The 16921-nt window shown below is 42.6% G+C and overlaps 1 protein-coding gene across 1 annotated transcript in view; it reads right to left on the bottom strand.

The window, feature by feature from the left end:
• LOC311111965 (maestro heat-like repeat-containing protein family member 1) overlaps positions 1–16258 on the bottom strand; it is a 60044-nt gene extending 43786 nt beyond the window's left edge. Inside the window, exons 1-11 of the mRNA XM_084154908.1 lie at positions 16087–16258; positions 15184–15294; positions 14314–14459; positions 13030–13161; positions 12598–12760; positions 12273–12371; positions 11703–11854; positions 9880–10020; positions 8939–9031; positions 7259–7337; positions 5956–6069 (exon numbers count right to left, since the gene is read on the bottom strand). Coding sequence (XP_084011034.1) covers positions 5956–6069; positions 7259–7337; positions 8939–9031; positions 9880–10020; positions 11703–11854; positions 12273–12371; positions 12598–12760; positions 13030–13161; positions 14314–14459; positions 15184–15205 — 1141 coding nt within the window. The 5' untranslated portion in view covers positions 15206–15294; positions 16087–16258. The remainder of the gene's footprint in view (positions 1–5955; positions 6070–7258; positions 7338–8938; positions 9032–9879; positions 10021–11702; positions 11855–12272; positions 12372–12597; positions 12761–13029; positions 13162–14313; positions 14460–15183; positions 15295–16086) is intronic.
• Between the last annotated feature and the right edge of the window lie 663 nt (positions 16259–16921).

Genomic DNA, 16921 nt, shown 5'->3' with positions numbered 1-16921 from the left:
GTACAGGGAGATCCTTGATGAAAACCTGCTCCAGAGCGCTCAGGACCTCAGACTGGGGTGAAGGTTCACCTTCCAACAGGTCAACGACCCTACGCACACAGTCAAGACAATGCAGGAGAGGCTTTGGGACAAGTCTCTGAATGTCCTTGAGTAGCCCAGCCAAAGCCCAGTCTTGAACCCGATCGAACATCTCTGGAGAGAACTGAAAATAGCTGTGCAGTGACGCTCCCCATCCAACCTGCCAGACCTTGAGAGGATCTGACACAAGAAGATCTGAGGCTGTAATCGCTGCCAAAGGTGCTTCAACAAAGTACTGAGTAAAGGGTCTGAATACTGATGTAAATGTAATATTTCCGGGGTTTTTTTATATACACATTTCCAAAAATGTCTAAAAACCTGTTTTTGCTTTGTCATTATGGGGTATTGTGTGTAGATTGATGAGGGAAATAAACAATTTAATCTATTTTAGAATAAGGCTGTAACGTAAACAAAATGTATAAAAAGTCAAGGGGTCTGAATACTTTCCGAATGCACTGTATATATACAAGAGAGATATATATATATATATATATATAACACACACACACACACACACATATATACAGCTGTGGAAAAAATTAAGAGACCACTGCAAATGTTTCTTAAATCAGCATCTCTACATGTATGACAGCCATTCCATTCCAGTGTCTGTTGAATTCCAACACAGGCACACCTCATTCTACTGAATTAGATACTGATTAGGTGATCACATGAACCAAATCTTATTTAACAAGGAAAAGTATAAAAACCACTACTGTGGTCATCACTATCCTCTTGCAATAGGACCAGCTGGATGGCAAAAACAGTGCTAATAGTACCTCAAAAGTAATATTAATTAAAAAATAACTATTGACCATGCCAAAAGAGTTGAAAAGGAAAGTTTTGAGTGAGGAAAAGAAGGGTTCAATTCTGGCTTTACTGGCAGAGGGATACAGTGAGCGTCAGGTTGCTTCCCTCCTTAAATTTTCAAAGACGGCGGTTCATAAGGATCTTGATGCTCCTGAGTGGCGCAGTGGTCTAAGGCACTGCATCGCAGTGCTAACTGTGCCACTAGATCCTGGTTCGAATCCAGGCTCTGTCGCAGCCGGCCGCGACCGGGAGACTCATGGGCGGCGCACAATTGGCCCAGCATCGTCCAGGGTAGGGGAGGGAATGGCCGGCAGGGATGTAGCTCAGTTGATAGAGCATGGCGTTTGCAACGCCAGGGTTGTGGGTTCGATTCCCACGGGGGGCCAGTATAAAAAATTTAAAAAATGTATTCACTAACTGTAAGTCGCTCTGGATAAGAGCGTCTGCTAAATGACTAAAATGTAAAATGTAAATGTATAAGAACAAGGTCAAGCAGCAGACATTGGGGACAACAAAGCTACAGACCGGCAGAGGGTGAAAACGACTCTACTGACCGGGATGACCGCCAACTCATTCGAATTTCACTCAACAACCGTAGGATGACATCAAGTGACCTACAAAAAGAATGGCAAACGGCAGCTGGGGTGAAGTGCACGGCGAGGACGGTTCGAAACAGGCTCCTAGGGGCAGGGCTGAAGTCGTGCAAAGCTAGAAAAAAGCCCTTCATCAATGAGAAGCAAAGAAGAGCCAGGATGAGGTTTGCAAAAGACCATAAGGATTGGACCGTAGAGGACTGGAGTAAGGTAATCTTCTCTGATGAGTCCAATTTTCAGCTTTGCCCAACACCTGGTCGTCTAATGGTTAGACGGAGACCTGGAGAGGCCTACAAGCCACAGCGTCTCGCACCCACTGTGAAATTTGGTGGAGGATCGGTGATGATCTGGGGGTGCTTCAGCAAGGCTGGAATCGGGCAGATTTGTCTTTGTGAAGGACGCATGAATCAAGCCATGTACAAGGTTGTCCTGGAAGAAAACTTGCTTCCTTTTGCGCTGACATTGTTCCCCAACTCTGAGGATTGGTTTTTCCAGCAGGACAATGCGCCATGCCACACAGCCAGGTCAATCAAGGTGTGGATGGAGGACCACCAGATCAAGACCCTGTCATGGCCAGCCCAATCTCCAGACCTGAACCCCATTGAAAACTTCTGGAATGTGATCAAGAGGAAGATGGATGGTCACAAGCCATCAAACAAAGCAGAGCTGCTTGAATTTTTGCACTAGGAGTGGCATAAAGTCACCCAACATCAATGTGAAAGACTGGTGGAGAGCATGCCAAGACGCATGAAAGCTGTGATTGAAAATCAGGGTTATTCCACCAAACATTGATTTCTGAACTCTTCCTAAGTTAAAATATTACTATTGTGTTGTTTAAAAATGAACATGAACTTATTTTCTTTACATTATTCGAGGTCTGACAACACTATCTTTTTTGTTATTTTGACCAGTTTTCTGGAAACAAATGCTCTAAATGACAATATTTTTATTGTGAATTTGGGAGAAATGTTGTCAGTAGTTTATAGAATAAAACAAACATTTTTATTTTTACCCAAACACATACCTATAAATAGTAAAACCAGAGAAACTGATAATGTATGTATGTATGTTTGTATGTGTATGTGTATATACAGTGGGGAAAAAAAGTATTTAGTCAGCCACCAATTGTGCAAGTTCTCCCACTTAAAAAGATGAGAGAGGCCTGTAATTTTCATCATAGGTACACGTCAACTATGACAGACAAATTGAGAAGAAAAAAATCCAGAAAATCACATTGTAGGATTTTTTATGAATTTATTTGCAAATTATGGTGGAAAATAAGTATTTGGTCACCTACAAACAAGCAAGATTTCTGGCTCTCACAGACCTGTAACTTCTTCTTTCAGAGGCTCCTCTGTCCTCCACTCGTTACCTGTATTAATGGCACCTGTTTGAACTTGTTATCAGTATAAAAAGACACCTGTCCACAACCTCAAACAGTCACACTCCAAACTCCACTATGGCCAAGACCAAAGAGCTGTCAAAGGACACCAGAAACAAAATTGTAGACCTGCACCAGGCTGAGAAGACTGAATCTGCAATAGGTAAGCAGCTTGGTTTGAAGAAATCAACTGTGGGAGCAATTATTAGGAAATGGAAGACATACAAGACCACTGATAATCTCCCTCGATCTGGGGCTCCACGCAAAATCTCACCCCGTGGGGTCAAAATGATCACAAGAACGGTGAGCAAAAATCCTAGAACCACACGGGGGGACCTAGTGAATGACCTGCAGAGAGCTGGGACCAAAGTAACAAAGCCTACCATCAGTAACACACTACGCCGCCAGGGACTCAAATCCTGCAGTGCCAGACGTGTCCCCCTGCTTAAGCCAGTACATGTCCAGGCCCGTCTGAAGTTTGCTAGAGTGCATTTGGATGATCCAGAAGAGGATTGGGAGAATGTCATATGGTCAGATGAAACCAAAATAGAACTTTTTGGTAAAAACTCAACTCGTCGTGTTTGGAGGACAAAGAATGCTGAGTTACATCCAAAGAACACCATACCTACTGTGAAGCATGGGGGTGGAAACATCATGCTTTGGGGCTGTTTTTCTGCAAAGGGACCAGGACGACTGATCCGTGTAAAGGAAAGAATGAATGGGGCCATGTATCGTGAGATTTTGAGTGAAAACCTCCTTCCATCAGCAAGGGCATTGAAGATGAAACGTGGCTGGGTCTTTCAGCATGACAATGATCCCAAACACACCGCCCGGGCAACGAAGGAGTGGCTTCGTAAGAAGCATTTCAAGGTCCTGGAGTGGCCTAGCCAGTCTCCAGATCTCAACCCCATAGAAAATCTTCGGAGGGAGTTGAAAGTCTGTGTTGCCCAGCAACAGCCCCAAAACATCACTGCTCTAGAGGAGATCTGCATGGAGGAATGGGCCAAAATACCAGCAACAGTGTGTGAAAACCTTGTGAAGACTTACAGAAAACGTTTGACCTGTGTCATTGCCAACAAAGCGTATATAACAAAGTATTGAGAAACTTTTGTTATTGACCAAATACTTATTTTCCACCATAATTGGCAAATAAATTCACAAATAAAAAAAATTCTGGAGAAAAAAAATCTCAATTTGTCTGTCATAGTTGACGTGTACCTATGATGAAAATTACAGGCCTCTCTCATCTTTTTAAGTGGGAGAACTTGCACAATTGGTGGCTGACTAAATACTTTTTTTCCCCCACTGTATATATATATATATATATATATATATATATATATATATATATATATATGTGTATGTACAGTGAGGGAAAAAAGTATTTGATCCCCTGCTGATTTTGTACGTTTGCCCACTGACAAAGAAATGATCAGTCTATCATTTTAATGGTAGGTTTATTTGAACAGTGAGAGACAGAATAACAACAAAAAAATGCAGAAAAATGCATGTCAAAAATGTTATAAATTGATTTGCATTTTAATGAGGGAAATAAGTATTTGACCCCTCTGCAAAACATGACTTAATACTTGGTGGCAAAACCCTTGTTGGCAATCACAGAGGTCAGACGTTTCTTGTAGTTGGCCACCAGGTTTGCACACATCTCCGGAGGGATTTTGTCCCACTCCTCTTTGCAGATCTTCTCCAAGTCATTAAAGTTTCGAGGCTGACGTTTGGCAACTCGAACCTTCAGCTCCCTCCACAGATTTTCTATGGGATTAAGGTCTGGAGACTGGCTAGGCCACTCCAGGACCTTAATGTGCTTCTTCTTGAGCCACTCCTTTGTTGCCTTGGCCGTGTGTTTTGGGTCATTGTCATGCTGGAATACCCATCCACGACCCATTTTCAATGCCCTGGCTGAGGGAAGGAGGTTCTCACCCAAGATTTGACAGTACAGTTGTCCTGTCCCTTTAGCAGAAAAACACCCCAAAGCATAATGTTTCCACCTCCATCTTTGACAGTGGGGATGGTGTTCTTGGGGTCATAGGCAGCATTCCTCTTCCTCCAAACACGGCGAGTTGAGTTGATGCCAAAGAGCTCGATTTTGGTCTCATCTGACCACAACACTTTCACCCAGTTCTCCTCCGAATCATTCAGATGTTCATTGGCAAACTTCAGACGGGCATGTATATGTGCTTTCTTGAGCAGGGGAACCTTGCGGGCGCTGCAGGATTTCAGTCCTTCACGGCGTAGTGTGTTACCAATTGTTTTCTTGGTGACTATGGTCCCAGCTGCCTTGAGATCATTGACAAGATCCTCCCGTGTAGTTCTGGGCTGATTCTTCACCGTTCTCATGATCATTGCAACTCCACGAGTTGAGATCTTGCATGGAGCCCCAGACCGAGGGAGATTGACAGTTCTTTTGTGTTTCTTCCATTTGCGAATAATCGCACCAACTGTTGTCACCTTCTCACCAAACTGCTTGGCGATGGTCTTGTAGCCTATTCCAGCCTTGTGTAGGTCTACAATCTTGTCCCTGACATCCTTGGAGAGCTCTTTGGTCTTGGCCATGGTGGAGAGTTTGGAATCTGATTGATTGATTGCTTCTGTGGACAGGTGTCTTTTATACAGGTAACAAGCTGAGATTAGGAGCATTCCCTTTAAGAGTGTGCTCCTAATCTCAGCTCGTTACCTGTATAAAAGACACCTGGGAGCCAGAAATCTTTCTGATTGAGAGGGGGTCAAATACTTATTTCCCTCATTAAAATGCAAATCAATTTATAACATTTTTGACATGCGTTTTTCTGGATTTTTTTGTTGTTATTCTGTCTCTCACTGTTCAAATAAACCTACCATTAAAATTATAGACTGATCATTTCTTTGTCAGTGGGCAAACGTACAAAATCAGCAGGGGATCAAATACTTTTTTCCCTCACTGTATATGTATATAATATATATATATATATATATATATATATATATATATATATATATATATATATATATATATATATATATATATATACACACACTGTAGTAAGTGCCTCCTGTCCTGTGCAGACAGACCCGAGCCAGACTAACTACCAGTCTTACTGGAGGAGTTGATGAGGTGTCGGAGCACGGCCAGGGAGCCCATGCGGTTCCTCTCATTACTGTTCTCCAGTTTCTGAAGCACAAACATGATCAGCCGGTCTGGGAAGGTGTTGGCTGCGGAAGAAGGAAGCGTACGGCACAGAGTCAGACGAGTGTTTAAAGTTTAAACACATTTACCCCGGAGTGAAGTCACACCATCTAAGATCTAATCATGGATTATCTCATTAAAGGAGGACATGGTGTCCATCATGTAGTTTCCCTGCAGCAGCTCCAAGTTCTAAAATAACAAAGACTTTGTTCACAACGGCACCCTATTCCCTTTATAGTGCACTACTTTTGACCAGGGCTCATAGTAGGGTGCCACTTGAGACACAGACAGAGTTTTGTATTGGTTGAAGAGGGAAAACAGTCTGGAACTCTGAACATAGTACTGTACTCGGCCTATATACCATCTATGTAGGTAACAGCACCAATTAATACTGGTATTCTACAATTCCATTATCAGTTTTATATTATAAACTGGGTGGTTCGTGCCCTGAATGCTGATTGGCTGACAAATATATCAGACCATATACCACGGGTATGACAAAACATTTATTTTTACTGCTCTAATTACATTGGTAACCAGTGTATAATAGGAATAAGGCACCTCTGGGGTTTGTGGTATATGGCCAATATACCACGGCTAAGGGCTGTATCCAGGCAATCCACGTTGCGTCGTGCATAACAACAGCCCTTAGCCATGGTATATCGGCCATATACCACACCCCCTTGGGCCTTACTGCTTAATTATACAATGTAATGGAAATTACCCAGATCATCTGAAAATGTATATAGGCCCAGACAGTAATATTTAGACGCAAGCACACAGTCCAAACAGTGATGACCGGCCCCTCATTAAATCCTTCTACACGTTGCAGCCAAAGGTCTTCAAGCCCAACTCCATAACTTGGAAGAGCAGTAAAAGTCAGACGTTTGGCATATTGCTACAGCAGCAGTGTGTCTGTGTGGCAGGGGGACTTTAATCCCTCCCTCCCCAACAGGCAGCACATGACTACTGGATTACAACAACACACACTGGTCCACTGACTGGACTAACAAAGACCAGGTCAAGGTGCCTGTTCTAGAACATTCAGATATAAATATATTGGGTAGAACAGTTGTGATTGTCATGTAGAATAAGGAATCGTTCAATGCGTTTCTATCTGCAACATTTACTTAATTGACTACAACCCTGACCTCTCAATCTAATAAACCCAGAGACAAAACACACACACGCATTATTGAAGAACAGAAAACCAACCTAGTATGCTGAAGCATCTTAATACCTCGTTGTGATTTTTCACCGTCGGTGGGTTGCTGTAGTCAACAGGTGCGCAAACCTGGAGGGAGCGCAAAATGAGAATTACTGTACATGAAGGTACAAGAACTCTTATTCATACTAATCAACCAATCCATATTGAAAAGTATGTTTGTTCTTGATTCAATCTAACTGATGTTGACCTAAGTGCAATCAAACCAACGCATCGTGGACATTTCAAAGTCAGTGTATTGGCATAGGGTGAGTCACAAACCATGTGACTACAACAGGAAGTGATTTATTATGTATCCTGTCATTGAGAACCATTATAGTCAGTCTCAAGTATGACTAGCTATGCTAAATACAGAAAAACATCCTATTGTCATTGAGCAAACAGCCCAGGCGGAGTGACAGAACGTGTTGTAAGAAGCCTGTGTGTTCCGAGGTAGTACTTTCAAATCAAATGTTATTAGTTACATACACTGTTTACAGCATGTGTAAAAGGTGCAGTGAGATGCTTGCTTGCTATCTCCCTCAACATCGCAGTACAATCATCTGCTTTTAATTTGTTTGTACCTTACTTGTGGAAAAATCTCTAAGGCTCTCTAAAATCGGATTAGTTGGTGCCTCTAGGGCAATTCTAAAGGCTGATTGAGGACCTTTTTCATGAAGAATGTGTTTGTTTTCTGTGATTGTGTTTTGCTTTTCGTGTATTGATGTGTATATTGATGTGTAGAATGTGTATTGATGTATATAATGTGTATTGATGTGTATAGTGATGTGTATTGATGTGTATAGTGATGTGTAGAATGTGTATAGTGATGTGTATAATGTGTATAGTGATGTGTATAGTGATGTGTAGAATGTGTAGAATGTGTATAGTGGTGTGTAGAATGTGTATAGTGGTGTGTAGAATGTGTATAGTGTTGTGTAGAATGTGTATAGTGATGTGTAGAATGTGTATAGTGATGTGTATAATGTGTAGTGATGAGTAGAATGTGTATAGTGATGTGTAGAATGTGTATTGATGTGTATAGTGATGTGTAGAATGTGTATTGATGTGTATAGTGATATGTAGAATGTGTATTGATGTGTATAGTGATGTGTAGAATGGGTATTGATGTGTATAGTGATGTGTAGAATGTGTATAGTGATGTGTAGAATGTGTATAGTGATGTGTATAATGTGTAGTGGTGAGTAGAATGTGTAGAATGTGTATTGATGTGTAGAATGTGTATAGTGATGTGTAGAATGTGTATAGTGATGTGTATAATGTGTAGTGATGAGTAGAATGTGTATAGTGATGTGTAGAATGTGTATTGATGTGTATAGTGATGCGTATAATGTGTATTGGTGTGTATAGTGATGTGTATAATGTGTATTGATGTGTATAATGTGTATTGATGTGTAGAATGTATATTGATGTGTATAGTGATGTGTATAATGTGTACTGATGTGTATACAGGGCTCTTCTGAAAAAGACACCTTGGTCTCAGGATGATTCCCTGTCAAAATAAAGGTTAAATGAATGAAAAAGCTATAATCAATCATAAAAATAAACTATATAAAGTTAGAAGAATGCAATCGTGTTCATATGTTGTCAGCGTACTGTACTGTCAGCGTACTGTACTGTCCTGTCAGTGTACTGTCCTGTCAGTGTACTGTCCTGTCACTTTGCCGTACCTGCTGGTGTAGAGTAGTGAGCAGGCTGTCGATCTGCGTCTCCAGAACTCTGCTGCCCATGTTCACAGAAGCATCCAGAACTTGACACAGGCTCTGCAGGGGAGGTGAAATCAACATGAGCTGATTAGTGAGCAGAGCGGACAGTGTTGGGAAACTGACTAAAACACTGCTACAGGACTGATGAATGACTGGGAGAGTAAGACTCCATTAAATAAGTAATTTAAGTCCCAATCAACATAAATACCATAGTGGCAGACTGCAGAGTACCCTGGTCTAGCTTAAATCACTACATCAACATAAATACCATAGTGGTAGACTGCAGAGTACCCTGGTCTAGCTTAAATCACTACATCAACATAAATACCAGTCGCAGACTGCAGAGTACACTGGTCTAGCTTAAATCACTACATCAACATAAATACCATAGTGGCAGACTGCGGAGTACCCTGGTCTAGCTTAAATCACTACATCAACATAAATACCATAGTGCCAGACTGCAGAGTACCCTGGTCTAGATTTAATCACTACATCAACATAAATACCATAGTGCCCGGCTTCAGACGAGGGTACTCTGCATCGGTATGTGCTTCAGTCAACTCCACAACTAACTATCATTGTTATGCCAAGACAACCAGAAAATTAGATGTCTTGGCATGAGAACATGACAAGCATACCTGTATGGGCCTACCTGTATGGGCCTACCTGTATGGGCCTACCTGTATGGGCCTACCTGTATGGGCCTACCTGTATGGGCCTACCTGTATGGGCCTACCTGTATGGGCCTACCTGTATGACATGACACTGCCAGGTCAGAAGAGTTAGCTAAACTATTACACACATAGATCTGGACCAGGCAAACTGCTGAACTATCTGGGTGCCTCCCATCTGGCACTCTATTCCTTATATAGAACACCAGCAGCAGTCATTAGAGGCCTACCTACCTTACTGATGATGTAATGCTCTGTGTTCTTCTTGTACAGGGAGAGGATTGTGGGAATGAGTTTGGGAAGCTGCTCCTCCAGTTTATCATGGGCCATCAGGTGACTCATGGATCCCACTGCTTCTGCCACTGTTAGTCGTAGCTACAGCCACAGCCAGGTAGAGAAAAACAACAGTTAGTCGTAGCTACAGCCCCAGCCAGGTAGAGAAAAACACCAGTTAGTCGTAGCTACAGCCCCAGCCAGGTAGAGAAAAACAACAGTTAGTCGTAGCTACAGCCCCAGCCAGGTAGAGAAAAACACCAGTTAGTCGTAGCTACAGCCACAGCCAGGTAGAGAAAAACACCAGTTAGTCGTAGCTACAGCCCCAGCCAGGTAGAGAAAAACACCAGTTAGTCGTAGCTACAGCCCCAGCCAGGTAGAGAAAAACAACAGTTAGTCGTAGCTACAGCCCCAGCCAGGTAGAGAAAAACACCAGTTAGTCGTAGCTACAGCCACAGCCAGGTAGAGAAAAACACCAGTTAGTCGTAGCTACAGCCCCAGCCAGGTAGAGAAAAACAACAGTTAGTCGTAGCTACAGCCACAGCCAGGTAGAGAAAAACACCAGTTAGTCGTAGCTACAGCCCCAGCCAGGTAGAGAAAAACACCAGTTAGTCGTAGCTACAGCCCCAGCCAGGTAGAGAAAAACAACAGTTAGTCGTAGCTACAGCCCCAGCCAGGTAGAGAAAAACAACAGTTAGTCGTAGCTACAGCCCCAGCCAGGTAGAGAAAAACAACAGTTAGTCGTAGCTACAGCCCCAGCCAGGTAGAGAAAAACAACACTAGGACTGTGTCTATTCTCTACAGTGTACTACTTTTGACCAGATATAGCAGCATCAGTTTTCACCAGAACCCTATGGGCCCTGGCCAAAAGCAGTGCACTCTATAGGGAACAGGGTTCTATGGGCCCTGGCCAAAAGCAGTGTACTCTATAGGGAACAGGGTTCTATGGGCCCTGGCCAAAAGCAGTGTACTCTATAGGGAACAGGGTTCTATGGGCCCTGGACAAAAGCAGTGCACTCTATAGGGCAGGGGTGTCAAACTCATTCCATGGAGGGCCTAGAGTCTGCGGGTTTTTGGTTTTTCCTCTCAAGACCTCGACAACCAGGTGAGGAGTTCTTTCCTAATGAGTGACCTTAAATTCATCAATCAAGTACAAGGGAGGAGCGAAAACCCGCAGAAACTCGCCGCTCCGTGGAATGAGTTTGACACGTGATATAGGGAATATGAAGCCATTTGGGACACAGCCAATCACTGGAAAAACGTTTTAATCAACTGAGTTCACATCTAACTGAAGCAGAAATATTTTTATTAATGCGGGTGCAGAGACGGGGAGTAATCTGACTTTTGGCATTCTCTAAAATAAAGACAGCAGCAGTTATGTTGCAGTTGCTCTGTGGTTAATCATTTCAAAACCAAAATGGAGGAATGCAGAGTTTATGACCAGATTACAGATAAGGGACTATTTATTTTCCACAAGCCTAGACTGACTTCTACTGTGGTTATGTCCTCTACTCAGAAACCTCAAGAAAACCTTTCTACATAACCTTGCAGAGAATTAACCAGGCAAATATGTCCAGGAAACTCTCCTAAATGTCTGAAATCATCTGATATCAATCATTGACCTGACTCTGGCTGTAGACCTCTCCCTTCTCTTCCCCATAATACCAGCACACAATCAAAGTGGTTGCTTTCATCATGATATCCCTACAACAGAGGGACCGTTGTGACAGAAATCTAATTAGGACAAATTGGTTTCGTGCTCCTCCTAATGTAATGTGGTGTACCTTGGATTCCCTGCTCTGGAGCCAGTTGCAGTAGAGGATGTCGTAGGCTGCGTAGATCTCGCTGGAGAACGTGTCCTTTCTCACAGTCGGGTCAGGAGCTTTGTCCAGGTTGGCTAGGTACTCCAGGATGCTCTCACTGAAGTGGGACAGAGCTGGGAGAAGGAAAGAGAAAGAGAGAGACAGAGAAAGAAAGAGAGAGACAGAGAGAGAGAGACACGGAGAGAGAGAGAGACACAGAGAGACACAGAGAGAGAGAGAGAGAGACACAGAGAGAGAGAGACACAGAGAGAGAGAGACACAGAGAGAGAGAGACACAGAGAGACAGAGAGACAGAGACAGAGATGGTAATCCCATTTCCACTACTTCTATTATTATTGCTGTTGGTCCCACCATTTTGTTATATGTATACTTTGACAATGTAAGTAATTTAACTTGCCATGTCAATAAAGTCTATTGAATTAAATTGAATTGACACAGAGAGAGAGAGGTCTATAAGCTGGGTCTGGTAACGTATGTTTAATCATGTATAATAATGCTACAGTATGTTGGCTACAGTGCATCTACTCCTACCAGAGGAGAACACCCACTTCATGTTGTCCTGCTTGGCCATGCCCAGCATTGGGAGCATGGTGCCCAAGATGGCATTGAGAAACGGCACCATACCATAAACTGTCAACAAAAGTAAGATTAGAGGTTAGACTCTACCGCTATTACACTGCCAAGAGATATCTAGTAACAATTTGAAAAACACTGAGGGGGAATAGTCTTGATCTGTAAAATCACAAACAAAGGCTTCTCAGAAGCTAGGTGACAGGATGTAAGGGATCCATGTTAGCAGCCTTTTAGGCAGCTCTATACTGTGCGCTTGACACCATTGTGTATGGTGTTTGCCTACCATTGGATTCAGAGAGGCTTGCTAACGTTTGGACCACAAAGAAATGAGGCAGGACCCCTGGCTGGAACTTGCTGAGGATTTCCTCCATGATGTCATTGATATACTTGTTTCCCACAGCAACCAAAATATTGCTGGCTGCCTGTTGCCAATCAGGTACAACATCCTGTAAAAACATGAAAACTGAGCTGTTGAATCAAACCCTAGGCCATACTTTTTGTATTTACATGAGAACAAACAGATACTGTTCAGTGTTCAGATTGATGCAATGGCCTCTATATTAGAATAACAAAGAATAACCATTGATAAATTCAGTACTTTGTCAGAGGAATAACTAGATTACGTGCAATATTAGGCTAAAAGCATAGAAATTGAATTACCAACTTTGTATTTCAGATCAGACCAAAATAACTAAATCATCAGAAACAATCTTACCTTTGATCGGGTCATTTCATCAGAGGCCAAAGAAATGATGCTTTTGATTTTCGGGTAGCTGATGTCCTCTATCTTGGTCTTCACAATTAGCTCAATCGTCTGCAGTATAACAACTCTGTGCCCAACTACAAGCTGCAGGAAAATAAGGTTACATTGTAATTCACTTCAAACACAGGCCTTAAGTCAACATGCATTAATGTCAACACGGTGGCCTCTATGAAAAGTCTCTCTCATACAGTATATTTCATAATCTCTTTTGTATTCATATCATTGGAGTAGCACTTGCAGAGTCACAGTCTTCAGAGAAGTGATAAGGTCTCCAGCTTCTGGCAGGATGTGTGTTAATTCTTCATGTTAGACCATATCACATCCTAATGCAATCTTTTATTATTTCTCATTGTTGTTGCATTGTCGAGAAAGAACCTGCAAGTAAGCATTTCGTTTGACGATGTATACCATGCGTATCCCATGCATACGACTAATAAAACTTGAAACCTTCTCTCTAGCATTGTGAGGAAATCTGCAGCACAGAGCAGCATTGGCGCTGTCTGAAATTGCCATTGCAGAGGGCTATGGTCACACAGTACAGTAGCCTTCTTCTCATGGGGCGGCAGGTAGCTTAGTGGGTAAGAGCGTTGTGCCAGTAACCAAAAGGTTGCTGGTTCTAATCCCCGAGCCGACTAGGTGAAAAATCTGTCGATGTGCCCTTAAGCAAGGCACTTAACTCTAATTGCTCCTGTAAGTCGCTCTGGATAAGAGCATCTGCTAAATGACTAAAATGTAAATGTAAAATAACCAAGAGCCCTTTCACTTCCCATTGGCAATGTTCCCATGTTCTGAGAGTGAAAGTTACATAAACCATGGTGACAGGACAGATAAATGGCTGAATTTAAGAGGGACGACACCTCTAAAACAGAACTAGAAATCTATGCTGTTCTTTCAAGTACAATGGAAACATCTGACGGGTACAGTAGGTTTTAAACATCAGGCTTGTGATACAGTTTTGGGTCTTGGTAGTAAGAAGATTATAATTATATTGTTAGCCAGGCAAGGTAACGCAGAACAGCTTTTACACTGGCCAGCATTGAGCACCACCTACCTCATCACAAATACAGACAGACACAGATAGCCTACACACATAGGCCACATTCACTGCCACACATCAAGTTCTGCATAAATTGCTAATGAGTCTGTGGGCTTTGTACTATAGTGTTCCAGTCACAGCTCCACACAGTAGTTAATCAACAGTAAGAGGCAGTAGTAGTAGTGGTGGTGGTGTCTGACCTTGGGGTGTTTGACCAGGTAGTCCTGGCACATGGACAGGACCTTGTTAGGCTGCTGCTTCCCCAGGGTCAGTATGGACTTCCTGACCTGCTCCCTGACCACCGGGTCCTTGTCATTGGCTGAATCCAGCAGGGCCAGGGTCACCTCTGGTGGGGAGAGAACACAGCAGGGTAGACATGGAGGAGTGAGAGAATACAGGATAGACGGGGAGGAGTGAGAGAATACAGGATAGACGGGGAGGAGTGAGAGAATACAGGATAGACGGGGAGGAGTGAGAGAATACAGGATAGACGGGGAGGAGTGAGAGAATACAGGATAGACGGGGAGGAGTGAGAGAATACAGGATAGACGGGGAGGAGTGAGAGAATACAGGATAGACGGGGAGGAGTGAGAGAATACAGGATAGACGGGGAGGAGTGAGAGAATACAGGATAGACGGGGAGGAGTGAGAGAATACAGGATAGACAGGAGGAGTGAGAGAATACAGGATAGACGGGGAGGAGTGAGAGAATACAGGATAGACGGGGAGGAGTGAGACACAAATGAGAACTGGGGTCTATACATTCCACCAAACAGTTGCAAAACGTTTTGTTTTGCAACTAAAACGAGAGTTTCTATTGGACAAATTCAGGTAGGTCTCGCACTGTTTTGCTTCCGTTTAAGAAACGGTTTTCAACAGAATCGGCAGAATGAATACACCCCAGGGGCACGTGCCATTCGCAAGGGCAGAATGTTGTGGAACACTCAGATAAAATATAAATATATTGTGTAGATTATGCCCTTCTGACCAAAAACAAATCATTATGCAAGGGATAGCCCATATCAAGAGGCAATGGCATAAGGACATGAAGATGAATAAAGGTCACTCACGCTCCACGTCTGACTCCTCCATAGCGCCTGTCTGAAGGCTGGGACTGGAGATATTTAGGATTTCATGTGGTGGTTCGAAGGGTTAAAATTTGTTAATCTGGTTTCACCACACTGCAAAGAGAGAACGCATGCATGTTTGACATGTCAAAGTATGTAGCCTATGGTAATAGTAGGGCGAATAGATAGAACGCCAACACAATGTGATTGTTATTCATGTGCTTAAAACGGTGCAATCTCCATCATATTCTCACTGGCAATGATGCGCAGTAACATCATGACTAGCTCAGTTGCATCACTTTATGTGGCAACTTTAAGACTAGCGCAAATAGCCACATTATATGTCCTATGCTGGATACAAACAAACTGAATTGCAACAGACAGTGGCAGTGCATGACAAAGTAAAACAACTGTTAACTAGCTATCGAATGGTAACAAGCCTGAACCTGAAAACAGTCAGAGAGAAGTGCAGCACTTCCTTGTCAGACCAAGACCTGTTTTTCTTGGTTGGGATATTACTGTAGCTAAATTAGCTATTCCACATGTTCTCCGCTGGTATGTGTTAATAGCATGGATGTTGTCAATATGCTATAATTGAATACGTGAAATGTCATTGACCTACATTGTCCATTGCTACAGGTGACAGCTAGCTAGCTCTGTTTCGGACTGAGCCAGAAGGGCAAACTCTGTAACAGCGCTAGCTAGCTGTCACCAGTAACAATGGACAATGTAGGTCGATGACATTTCACGTATTCAATTCTAGTATATTGACAACATCCATATTGTTAACCACATACCAGCGGCGAACATTCGGCTCCCCACCTTTCGAACAGCCCGTCTGGCAGGCTGGCTCGCTTGTTAGCTAACTAGCTAGCAAGCTAGCTACACACAAATGCAAGGATTAACCTCCTCACGCGCAGTAATCCAGTGAAGATGTGATGTATGTTGTCCGATACTTATCTAACTAACTGTCTTTCACTGTGATTTTGTCATTTTTCCTCAATGCAAAGAGAGACACTTGTTAGCATCCACTAGGTAGATTAGCTCTATGCCACTGCAACGCATCGCAGGTAAACACGCCTAATCATGTGCTTCGAGTCAGTGTGGGCGTGACTTCGACAGGAGTTCAGTTGGTTCAATGATTCTGATACATGTGATAGAGCACTGACTGGACATCACGAGGTACGTGAGATTTCACTTTTCTGTACATTTTGCACCTTTATAGCCATAGGAAAGTAATGTGTTTTTGTGTTATGACTTGAAATACTTTGACAATGTGGACTGGATACATCACATTATCTATGTTTTTCTATTGAATTTCTATTTTCTATCCAACAATGCTCCTTTCCAGCCATTGTTAAGAGCTGTCCTCCCCGCAGCAGCCTCCTGTGCCATCTTGGCTATTTGACATCGCTTGCTGATGGTAATACAGTTTTTTACAATCACTTTGGCACTAATTTCAGAACTTTGACGTCATTTTTCAAAACTCTAGACACAAAACGGTCATCACTTTTAACACAGGCTGTCCAATGTTCAAAACATTGCATTGTGCATTCATATCTTTAAAGAAATCTTGCACAATCATTGGTTCAAAAAACTAATTTATTGTGAAATACCAATGAAATGTTGATTTAGGTCACCCACACACTAGCAACCGATAGTTTCACTGTCGATAGTGTCATTGTTCGTACAATCATTAAATATTGTAGTACAAAATAGGTGATACATGTTTCATTATGGT

Source organism: Coregonus lavaretus, assembly GCF_964263955.1.
Source record: "Coregonus lavaretus genome assembly, chromosome: 3".
NCBI lineage: Eukaryota > Metazoa > Chordata > Actinopteri > Salmoniformes > Salmonidae > Coregonus > Coregonus lavaretus.
Note: the sequence above shows the minus strand (reverse complement) of the source record. Positions and strands in the feature narration are given on the sequence as shown.